The sequence below is a fragment of the Tenebrio molitor genome, chromosome 2 (genome assembly GCF_963966145.1).
Source record: "Tenebrio molitor chromosome 2, icTenMoli1.1, whole genome shotgun sequence".
In the NCBI taxonomy this organism is placed as follows: domain Eukaryota; kingdom Metazoa; phylum Arthropoda; class Insecta; order Coleoptera; family Tenebrionidae; genus Tenebrio; species Tenebrio molitor.
In genome coordinates this window covers 19627806-19639872 of record NC_091047.1, presented here as the reverse complement: position 1 = coordinate 19639872, position 12067 = coordinate 19627806, and the positions used below count along the sequence as shown (strand labels likewise).

The window sequence follows — 12067 nt, the reverse complement described above, 5'->3', positions numbered from 1 at the left end:
AAACTAAACATCATTACCTGCTCTTATTTTCTTCGCTGTTTGAAATAAAAACAATGATGGGCCCGCAGTTTCTATAAAAACAAACACGATAACAAAAAATCAGTAATAATTAACATCATCCTTTATTATAATTTAATATCCACTAATTTATATCTCACGCTTTTCCTCAATAGGGCGTCAAAGTGTCAAATAACCGATAAAGAAATGGAATAAAAACCAAATTTGATGTTACTAAAATAACCAATGTCGACTTTCCAAAATACTATTTTCCTTATGCTTGTTTTACACGGTCAAAGAAGTAGATGCATTTTTTGACCTTGAATTTATTGTTGTGTGTAATACACAAAATTGTTATGAATAAATTGACGACAATAAATTGATGAATAAATTGTCAAAATAGAACCAGCTCTAATTTTTCGTGAATTTTTTGGAGAATTCTAGTTACATTGCGGTTTATAAATTTGTACCAACTTTAGTGTGAAGACTGTCAAGTCACATGTGAGGGTATCGTTTTGACAACCGGCGTATTATTGTCATCGTTTATATTATAGTGTTTATTTGTTTTGATATTGAAAGGTGAGATAATTTAAATAATAATATAGCACTGTCATAACATTGTCACCCCGACAAGTTTAGTGGATAAAGTTGGCAACACATTGGCGGTGCAGAAGTCCCTAGTTTATCGTGCGCAAAACTTTGACCGTGTAAAACACTATCACATTTTCAATTTATTCATGAATTTCTTCAGAAATTAATTTATGAATTTATTCGTCAATTTCTTTGACCGTGTAAAACAATCATTATACAGGGTTATTCACGAGAGACTTCCGATAAAAATTTCGTTGTATGCAACCCAAAATACAAGAAACCCCTAGAACTTGATATTTTGTTTAATTCGAAATAAGTTAACAATCCAAGTAGCTTGAGGTTATGAGCAAAAGTTAATATAAATGTGAAAACTGACATGACAGACACTAAGGACCAGCAATCGTTGATTTAAGTACATATTACTTTTTATAAATTTGGGAAGCTAGAAACCATTGGAAGTAGTTTCAGTTGCATAATTTTCATGGGAAGTCTCTCGTGACTAACCTTGTATGTATTACCGTGTGAACAACAATTACTGATTGAGTTGGCAATAAATTCTGGTGACTTTTATGTCATGTTCCAACGAGAAAACCATTTTATTATAAAAGAATACAAAAATCAAGACGTTTAAATATGAAATGTATACCAGCTGTCAATAGTGTCAATAAAACAAACCGAAATAAATAGGCACAATTCACAGTCTTGAAAATTTCATGTAAAATTTTTTATTGCCAACTGAAAGAGTTATTGTTGCTCACCCTGTATAAAAAATACACCTCCTGTAGTTAAAAAAAAGTTCAAATGCAATTTTATTTCTAGACTATACAAGGTTATTCACACAAGAGTACGAGCCTAACATCCATACAACCCAAATTACATTTCAGAGGCTCCAATGGTTTTTGTAATGTAAATGTAATTTGGGTTGCATGTTAGACTCGTACGGCTCGTACTCTCGTGTCAATAACCCTGTATATTTAAAATAATTCGTCCTTGCATGTCCTATGGTCCTCGTATTACCCAAATGATTCCGTTGATTTAATAAATTTCAGATTTAATTCACGATCTGGATATTTTTTCTATGGTTAATAAATCTTCTGTTGTCTCTTTCCTCCTGACGCAAACAACCGCCTTACATTGTTTACAAAGCCGTTCTTGCCGCCATCATGTAAAATAATAAAAGTGTTATCCATCATGATACGCTGCAGGCTTTTTGACATTTTTAACGTTGACAACCTTTGCCCTAACTTCGTTCCGCTCGCCCGACTTCCATTAAGTCATAAAAACTCTGCACACTATATTCATTATCTTTTTCTAATACTTTTGGCAATATTATTCATTTCAGATGTCCCCCTCGTCTCGCTAGAACTGGGAAGCACGCTCAACGGCAGCGTCATCAAAGAAGGAGTGGACGTTTATTTTGAATGCAACATCAAATCCAATCCGTGGGTGTATAAAGTCAGTTGGAGGCATAATGTGAGTGTTTGGTTTGCACTGTGGCAAATGGTTTTGAATGACGTGTGTTGCAGGGTAAACAACTGTATAATAATGCACAAGCAAACACGATTGTGAGCAATCAGAGCTTGGTACTTCAATCGATCACTAAGGCCAGATCTGGACATTACACCTGCGTTGGACATAATCAGGAAGGGGATGGAGAAAGCAATCCAGTTCAACTCGACGTTAAATGTGAGTGGGAAATGAATACAGTTCGGGTTTGCATTGATTTAGGTTTTAGCAAAATCGCTCCACACAAATAATTTCAATCGAAATTTTATTTTTAGTGGAGCGGAAAACTCAAACTCACTTTTATATTTAGGGGTAAATAACACCTGAAGGGTGCGATTCGGATTTTAATTTATGTTGTACGTACAATGGGTGTGGGATTGATGGTCAAGGGAAGTTTGACACAGTAGCGGTCGTAGGTACTAAATACTCTCATTTCAAGTATCTTCCATCGGAGTACAATTTTCAATTTGCAAACCAACGTCACAGTTTCATTTAATTTAATACAAATCAGGGTTGCAAAACTGTTGTGATGCATTTTGTCTGAAAATTACTCGCGTGTAATGGCTATTGTATTCGTGAGTATTAATACCCATCATTACACGCTCGTTGAGTCAACACTATAGTGGAAACTAGTTAGGCGGAGAACAACGAAAATAATAATCAAGCGAGTGTGCCAGGTTGAATTGTGAAATTGAGAAGGATTTTCTAAAATCTGAAACTAGTGTAAATTTTGAACCAAGTCGATTAATCATTGTTATGAATTTGCAAATAAACCGCTGCGATAATTAAGTGTCTGAAATATTCGCGTTAAAATCTGTTAAGGGTAATGAACGAGTTACAATCGCGAGTGGTAAAATTAATTAAAAAGTCCGTTGGCCAAGTGTTCAAGTTACAACTTTTAAACAATTTTTTTTTTCACCAAACACCAATAAAAATCAATTTTGAGGTGAGTGAATGATTTATTTGACGTTCGAAGGAAACCGGAGACCACAATGTGATTTATGACGTATAATTTTGAATGAAATTGATTTTATTCGTTATATTCGCGTGTTCGCCACTATTGGTGAAAGCGGGACGAATATAAAAATCATTTTATTACCTCAGCAGGTATCAAAAAAATGATGATGTTAAAACAATATAAAGGCAGCGAAATGGTCGAACAAACACTCCTTCGAATCAATTTTCGCCATAAAATTCTTCACAAAACCGCGAGCACAAACAATAGACTCAATTTGAGCAGTTGCACCATAAAAGAAATTGATTTGTGTTATTTTGATTATCATTTTAATAATTCTTGCGGAGCGGCTCATTATTACAAAGTTGTTTGTTCAAGAACAAAAGGGTTGGTCGGGCGCTTTTATTTGCTAAACAAAACGCACATAAGTGAGCCCCAACTGTTCGTTGGAGTTTTCAGCGAAATCAAAGATAAAGTTCGGTTATAAATCAACAAATAAAGTGGAAGTTGTAATGTGTCTTGTGAATGCTCAAACGGCGAAATGTAACAGGAAATGGCGGTTACACATGCTACCGCTGGCGGCTTATTCCGGCCCGACGGTGGTAGTTGCCACCCCCCGAATATCAATATTTGTATTACCAACTTCCTGCCTCTGGGAGGCGACGAATCGCAACTTTATTTAGGGAAATTGTCATTGTAATGTTTCACTTTGTTTGGTCGGAGGCAGTCGGGCGTTGCGTTTCCAGCGTTAATTACATTCGCCGCCATTGCAGGCATTTTTCGTTAGAAGAACCCAAATGGAGACAATGAGGCTCGCAAGTGCGGTCAAGCACTTCGCAACTGTTAACTCGCCGAAGCTGTGGTAAATACGAAATGTAGAATGCATCTATACACCAAAACTAAGTCTTGACGAAATCAGTGGACATCTACTCTTTCCAGTGTCTTCTACGATACCTAAGAAGAATATACGAAGTCAAATCGGAGACCACTTTGTCTTTTGTGGACGGTAGTTCTTGTCCACTCCTTGAGAGAGATTTCAATTTGTTTTGCTTTGGCCTAGATGTTTTGAAATTAATGGTCAGTAGTGTATGTTAAAAATGTTAAAATTCACAAAATTGATTTAAAAAAGTATTAACGTGTAACGCCCGTCAAAAGTAGCACTTTACATCGTTTGCATTATTAAAAAATGAAGATTAATCGCTTTTACTTAGCACAGTCTACAGTTATACACTATAGCGACAATGTTACGTTACACCAACACCACTTACGGGTTTATGTAGATTACAGACAAGCTGACGTTGTGAACGTCAATTGAGAAGATTACCGCTACGGGACTTGGTTTGCAAACCAACGTCTTAAAGCACCATCAAGCCACAACAAGACAATTACAAACTCGTTAATTAATAAATCCAAAACTAAAAGCTATTTGCATGTAACAGCGCTGTTACATTTACCGATTAGATATAATTTCTGATGTTCCTGTTGTAAATATCACCCCAATAGGGCAAAATGAAAGAATTGGTGGGAGGAACTGGAAGAAAGGAATTCGCCTATCACTGCAGTGTCCAGTGTGTAAGTATCATTCTTTGACACGATCGAAAGTGCTCTAGTGCGAAACGGACATAACCTATAACATATCATATAACGTTGTCAAATCTTATTGATAAAATCAAACATAAGATACATCTGAATTTTTAAAAAACGGAAAATTTAAAAAAAAATGAGTTTTTTTTTTCATTTTTGTCATAGTTTGAAAATGGCTTTTAGAAACAAGTAAGAATTATTTTGTGTCAGTTTATAAATAAATAATTCATTGACATTTTTAAAAATTATTTGATAGGTAGGTACCGTCAAGTAAACAATTAACTGACAAATATTTAAAACCAAATTTACATTAGAAAAAAATTAATTTCCCGTTTTTTTTTTTAAATTCAGTTGTATATTTAATATTCAAAGAATTATTGACATTTTGTTGACAGTGGACATAATCACGAAGGGAAATTTTTAATTTGTGACAATCCGACGAATTTTTAAAATGACGAAAACCAAAATTCATTGCTCGCCGCTGTATATTTTTATGTTGCAATAAAGTATTCTATGAACATTTAAAACATAAGATACATCTGAATTTAAAAAAAAAATCGGAAATTAAAAAAAAAGACGTTTTTTCTTTTATTTTTGTCATAGTTTGAAAATGGCTTTTAGAAACAGGTACTGTCGCGAGCAATAAATTTTGGTCGTCAATGTCATTTCAAAATTTGGTTAGATTGTCGCAAATTTAAAAAATTTCCCTGCCTGATTATGCCCATGTCAACAAAGTGTAAAAAAATGAGAACAAAATGACAATTAATGTCATACAACATGATGATAGGTTATGACATTTATGACTGTTTTACAATGGAGCATTTTCGATTGCATCAAAGAATGACCTTGACGACCAAAATTTATTGCTCGCGACTAAGAATTATTTGACAGTATGTCAGTTTATAAATAAATAATTCATTGACATTTTTAAAAATTATTTGATAGGTACTGTCAAGGAAACAATTAACGGACAAATATTTAAAACCAAATTTACATTAGAAAAAATTTTATATCTCGTTTTTTTTTTTTAATTCAACTGTATATTTAATATTCAAAGAATTATTGACATTTTGTTGACAGTGGACATAAGCAAGCAGGGAAAATTTTTAATTTGTGACAATCCGACGAATTTTTAAAATGACAGACAACCAAAATTTATTGCTCGCCGCTGTATATTTTTATGTTGCAGTAAAGTATTCTATGAACATTTAAAACATATATTTTTATTTAGTTATAGTGTAACATAAGTCATAATTGGATTTTTTAATATTTGAGTTATTGAAAATTAAAAAATTAAATATAATTTGACACAGGTATTGCCAACGTCAAATCGTAAAAAGGTTTGAAAAAATAAATATAAAAAGCGAACAATTTTGGCAGAATGGAAGATTTGCAAAGCAAAAATATTGAAATGGTAAAACAGCATAAATGAGTGCAACAAAAGAAACAAAGAAGAACGTTGTTGACAGCTTACGTACTGAGGTTAGAATATGGCCAGCAATGACGATTTATAATAATTTTGAATCGATTTTCATGCTATCGGGAACGGTATTCCATTCTCCTTTAATTTTAACTTTTTTAACAAAATAGATTCAAACAATATAATTTGCCCTTTTAAAAATGTTTATCATTAGTTTCATGTTGTTAACTTTTGTAAAATATGAGGTTTCAGTGAGTCTCAGTGAATTTCTCCATCGAGCATCTGTTAAAATTCTAACTTTACCGATTTACTGGTTGCAAACTGGACGTCAGATGTGGTTAAAAACATTTGAATGCACCGGAAATAACTGTGACAATAAAAATTAAGATTTTTATCTTGGTCTGGTACTAAAGAGTGTAATTCAACCATAATCGAGCTTCCGTTTAAATCCAACGGCAAACCTTCATTGATAAAATGGTACAGACTTGAGCATAATTGATGACCAGAAACACGGCGAAGCAATTTGCCTCCTTATCGATGCAAACGACAGATATTAGGATTTAAATGTTTTTCCACAGAGCAACGTTAAAAAAATTGTGTCGTGATTTGCTTTTTCGCCACACTTTATTTTTTATTACGTAGTAACGAATTTATGTGGAGCGGGGTCGCATTGTGTCCCCCGTCCCCTCCTACCTACGCGGAAGAAAATAAAATCCACTAAAAGCATAAACCGTGGCAGACTTGGCGAAAAACTCGACTTCGATATTATAGCATTTATTTCGTTCTAAATAAGATTTTTTATGTGACATGTTCTAGATAGTAGTTGTTTACGAAAGCCTTAAATCACAACTCCGCAAAACCGATTTCTAAACCCTAAGAGGTTGTCCGTTCGCATGTCCCAAAGAAAATGATGGATGTGTTTGTGTATTCTTACAATTCCAGGTATTTTTACACACTCCGCTGTGATTTATTTGCTTTCGCTGCGTATATTAAACTTTTTTTCATGCAGTTTCGTAAATTTTTTGATACGTTTCGGCCGGCATAGTGAATTTGATCTATTAGTTTCGCATCTAGTCCCGACGACCACGCCGCATTAAAATGAACTCACAATCATCAATCATGTGTGAGCGCCTTCGGACCAATTCTCGCGCGCTTCTTACTTTCGTGTCCCTCTTTTGATGGCCGTTTGTTACAATTAATTTCTTTGCCTTTCGCCAGTTATTCCGACTTGTCGACCCGGCCAGCCGAAGGTCTTTGGGGTGGCCAGGCACGAAACTGCTCGGATTCTGTGCGAGTTGGAGGCCAACCCCACGGATGTTCAGTTTATTTGGAAATTTAATAACACGGCCGATACGGTCGACATTCCGCAGAATCAAATTCACAGCGAAAGAACAAGAAGCACCGCCGCCTATAAACCCATGACAGAGTTGGATTATGGAACGCTGCTCTGTTGGGGAAGGAATGAAATAGGAATGCAAAAGGAACCCTGCATCTTCTACATAAATCCTGCCGGTACGTATCCTTAACCCTTAACGTCACGTAATGTAAACCATCAAGGTATACAATTGACGAATAACACGGAAAAAACAATAGAAAAAATTACAGATTATCTTTTTTTTAACGACAGAAAACGCAAATGACAAAAAGTAAGGTTAGGACGTTGACGTTTCATGCAAACATGTGTGCAACCGCGCTCCAAATTACAACAAAATGTCTCACAATAACCTGGGGAAGATTTAAAAAAAAATCTAAATGCTGTAGTTTCTAAATTAATTGTATTAAAGTTTGCAAATGACGTAACTCTAGACGACACAAAGAAGAGAAGATATATTTCATCTCCAAGCTTTACTCAATAACAAATTTTCTTGATCACACGACATATCTCCCTGTATCTTTCCTAGAACTCCCATCCCGGATCTCCTGTACTTCCCGTGGATCTCTTTGTATCTCCCATCTCGGATCTGTCATCCGTGGCACGGAAAATCTCCCCCGTGACCATCCCCTAGATGGAAAAATATAGAAAAATTGTCCGAATTAAGCGATTTTTGTTGTAAGAAACGAAAGAAATTATTAGTGTTACATAAATCAATTTTTTTCTGTTTATCAACATTCGGAACGTCATAAACGATTGTTCTAATTATCCAAAATCCACTGCATTTCGCTACAAGATTTCCAAAATCACTCTCAACCCCTAAGCTTTGCAACAATAACGCTTCATAACCACCAACATCATTGAAACTGTTCTAAAGATTATTCTTTTTTGCACATTAACTGCTGCACACGTCGTTAAAATAAACCTCTCAAATAATTCGTTCGTGAGCATCCCTTTAACGCAGTCATTTAAACGTTTACTTCATCTACCCCAATTCGGCGTTTATTTTAGTCGATTTCCATTTCAATCATTTACGTCGGAAAATTCGAGACACGTTAAATTATGTTGAAAGCGAAAAATGTGCGTCACATGTTGTAGGGGTGCGAAATATAATTTGGTAAGAATAACCGCGTCAAAAGCGATTTTAGAGGCAATTCTGGCCGTGAGGCTTTTTTTACTAATCGGATTTTGATTAAATCAATTGAATATATTAAATTTGGAATGTTTGCCGGATGAAACGAGAAGTGAGCATTTCATTTCAAATTTAAAAATGCTTTTTCACATCCAGAAACAGTTACTGCAGTGAACATAGTCGTAATACCAAGTGACTAGAAACGGTTGTAACATTTTTTCATTTTAGCAATGCGATTCCTTGTTTCACAACAGACATAGGCGTACGCGCTTATTTTAGAAAATTAATTAACAATAAATCAAAATTACTTTTGTGCACGCCAATGTCTTGATTTAAACATCAGCTTTGCCAAAGCAGTAGGATTTCAAAACTCTTGCCAACTGATCAAAAATAGTCAACTTTTTATAGTCACCTGATATTTTTTGTTTTCATTGTGTTTTTTATTACATATTATTATTTTTATTAAGTAAGTATAGTTAGGTTTGAGTCCATTAATAAAAATATAAAAAATTGAAATTTCTCAATAAATACAATTTTAAGAATACTATAACTTTTTCGTAAGCACTGACAAAATATACATATTGCAAAACATTTAATTGTTTTTTATTTTTTATTTGTGATGAATATTTTTCATTTTAACATTTAGTGTAAAAAATAAAAATGAGGAAGTACGGATCTGACAATTTGAATGCTGTAAATCAGCGAGAAAGTATTTGTCAGATTCTCGAGTAGAAATCGAAGAGTTGGCAAGGGCCAGCACAGCATCACATCGAGCTGAACTAATTAAAAAAAGAGAGATCAGCCTAATCTGTTTTTCTTAATGAATGTTTGTGAATCGAACGAGGCGGTGGGATTTTTGCGTTTCAGGAAAACCTGACGCCCTTTCAAACTGTACGATCCTTAATCAGACGGCGGAATCATTGCACGTGGAATGTACCGAAGGCTTCGATGGTGGTTTACAACAAGAATTCATTATGGAAGTGTACGACACGCAGACACGCAAATTGGTGAGCAACGTCACGTCAAAAAATCCCATTTTCACAGTAGGTGGATTGGAATCCGGGCTAGGGTTCGACGTCGGTCTTTACGCCTCTAACAAGAAGGGAAGAAGCGACGTCTCCCACCTTCACGCTTTCACTCTCAAATCGGCAGAGAAACACACAGGTAAACTAGACTCTCCGCATTCTCACTTAAACAATTTCGAAAAACTGTCGCAAACATGTCGGCGTAGACAATCACGGACTCGCGTTTGCTGTGATTGTGATGTTTTCATTTCTCTTTTTCGTTGTTTGTAGTTGTTAAGCCCAGTAAACCGTTACCGCCGGAAAATTGCACGTTGGTCCATCAAAGTCAATTCTATCTCCGGATAAAATGTCAAGTCGCCGAGAAAAAACGTGACGTACGCAACACCTACGTCCTCCAGGTCTTCCACGCAGACAGCCGCATTTTAATCGGAACTGCCACGTCGCAAACTCCCGACGACATTATTTTTAAAAACATGCCGCAAAGATGCGACGATTTGTTACTCTTTGTTAGAACTAAGGATGCCGCATCGATAATGAGCGATGCAAATATTATTTACGCCCCTAAGAACACCCAGATTAGAACTGGCGGTAAGACGCTTGAAAGGGGATCTTTAATCAAGTATGAGGGTTGTAGTGTGATGCTTTGCTCTAATAATCGTCTACCCTAACATTTCGGGATTAACAGTGGTGGTCATCCTCCTTAAATGCGGACTGGTCGATAGGCCAGAGATGTTTAGTAGGTTCAAGCTTACTTTGTTGCTCAATGGTTGGCAGCTAAATAATCCCATTATCATAGTAGCAGTGACTTTACTTTTGTACAAGTGCCAATACTGACTGACAATATTACAACCTGCAGATGCGCACTCAAATTGAATAGTGAGGGAACTGTGCCCTGTATAAAACCGAACACCTAGTATGATTAAAATAATTTTCATAAACACTTTCCTATTGGAGGTAAGTAATTTATAATTTGTTTTTGTGTCATATCGATTTGTCATTGTTTCTACTGTTATAGCTTTCTTTCACAACCAATAAGAACAAAGGGTTGTGTTTCAACCAATATTAATCGTAATCAAATGCGAGATTAACTGAACACGTGATCGGATTGAACCAATCGAAGTTTCGGATTCATGGGTTAATCGCGCATTAAAATTTAATTCGAATTAAATATTTAATTTTCTTTCTATAAACTGGTTGTCTCATAAATCAACTCAATTTTTTATAAAAATGAGTGGATAGCGCGATCTAAGTCGGCATTATAATTAATAGAACAATAATGGCGAAGAGAAATACGTGATAAAAGTTCAATGTCTTGTGGGAGCCGTTTAAATTCCATCCTAAAGCTCCTTCATTGAGTTCTTGCAGCGCTCTCTTGTACATACCTACCTCAGTTTATTATTGTAACACACGTTGCACCCTGTCTGTTACCTCACTTCAGCAAGACAGCACTCGACCTTACTCAATGTAAATTGTACTGAACCTAACTAAGGAGTATCAGGTGAACATATTGTCTTAAACGTTTCCTCATGTTCTAAGTTCTATACTGACATTGTACGAGAACTCATCGTTTTTTCGGATCTATTACATTATCAAAATGTTTAAGAACCAAATCAGTTTTAAAGTCTTTAAAATGACGTAACTTTAGATCCCACAATTAAGCATATCAATCGCAAAAGACATACTTAGGTAGGTACGAATTGAAATCCATGGATGATACAAAATTTGATCGCTCGACATAAGTGTATCAGTAACACAATATCATTCTAGGTGTTCGGATTTATATAGCGTGGTACATAAACACCGTCCACGTTGTTTTGGAATAATGGGAGGCCATGATTTATTTTTAAACATTGGACACGCTTTGATTTCCGTCATTAAAGTGCCTGACTGCGGACCTATAAATGAACATAACATCTTGTTGAATTTCCCGCGATGTCTGAGTATTCTTCTATTGCAAACTAATAAAACTGATAACAATTGCTAGACATTGACGCTCTTTATAACCTCAAACTTAGAAAAACATAACACCTAATTCAACAGACAATTTTACCATACCAGAAACCAAATACCAAATTAAATGAAATTTCCATAGCCTCCCATTATGCCAAAACAACGTGAACGCATTTTATACGAAAAATCCAGTAAAACCACCAGCACAGCAATTTAAATTAAGAATACACGTGGCAACGCCGTTCACTTGTAATCTAAAGGAAAATGAAAAGTTAAATTATTTTTTTTAATTCGTCTCAAGACAATTTTCATTTTTTTATTAACCAAATTATATCAGGAGTGGATCTTTGACATGTGGAAAGGATTTATAGTTCGTTACCATCCACTGATAAAAAATTATAATATAAAATTAAGATTACCGTCAAGTAGTTTTTGCTATACCGGGTGTTATGGAAGTCCACGTAATAAATTTAACCCCGCTCATGTGTTTGCATCCATTTATAAAGAAGCACGAAAAAAAATTACTCGATGAAAA

At 35.1% G+C, this 12067-nt stretch overlaps 1 protein-coding gene across 4 annotated transcripts in view; it reads left to right on the top strand.

Annotated features, from left to right (window-relative positions):
* The window catches only part of LOC138124486 (protein turtle homolog B-like), a 272071-nt gene that overhangs the window by 256142 nt on the left and 3862 nt on the right, over positions 1-12067 (top strand). For 2 of the 4 annotated variants that reach the window (XM_069039528.1, XM_069039527.1), the window contains exons 8-12: positions 1931-2061; positions 2115-2274; positions 7272-7565; positions 9425-9721; positions 9853-10170. In XM_069039528.1, coding sequence (XP_068895629.1) covers positions 1931-2061; positions 2115-2274; positions 7272-7565; positions 9425-9721; positions 9853-10170 — 1200 coding nt within the window. The remainder of the gene's footprint in view (positions 1-1930; positions 2062-2114; positions 2275-7271; positions 7566-9424; positions 9722-9852; positions 10171-12067) is intronic. The other 2 variants (XM_069039529.1, XM_069039530.1) reach the window with 2 other exon arrangements.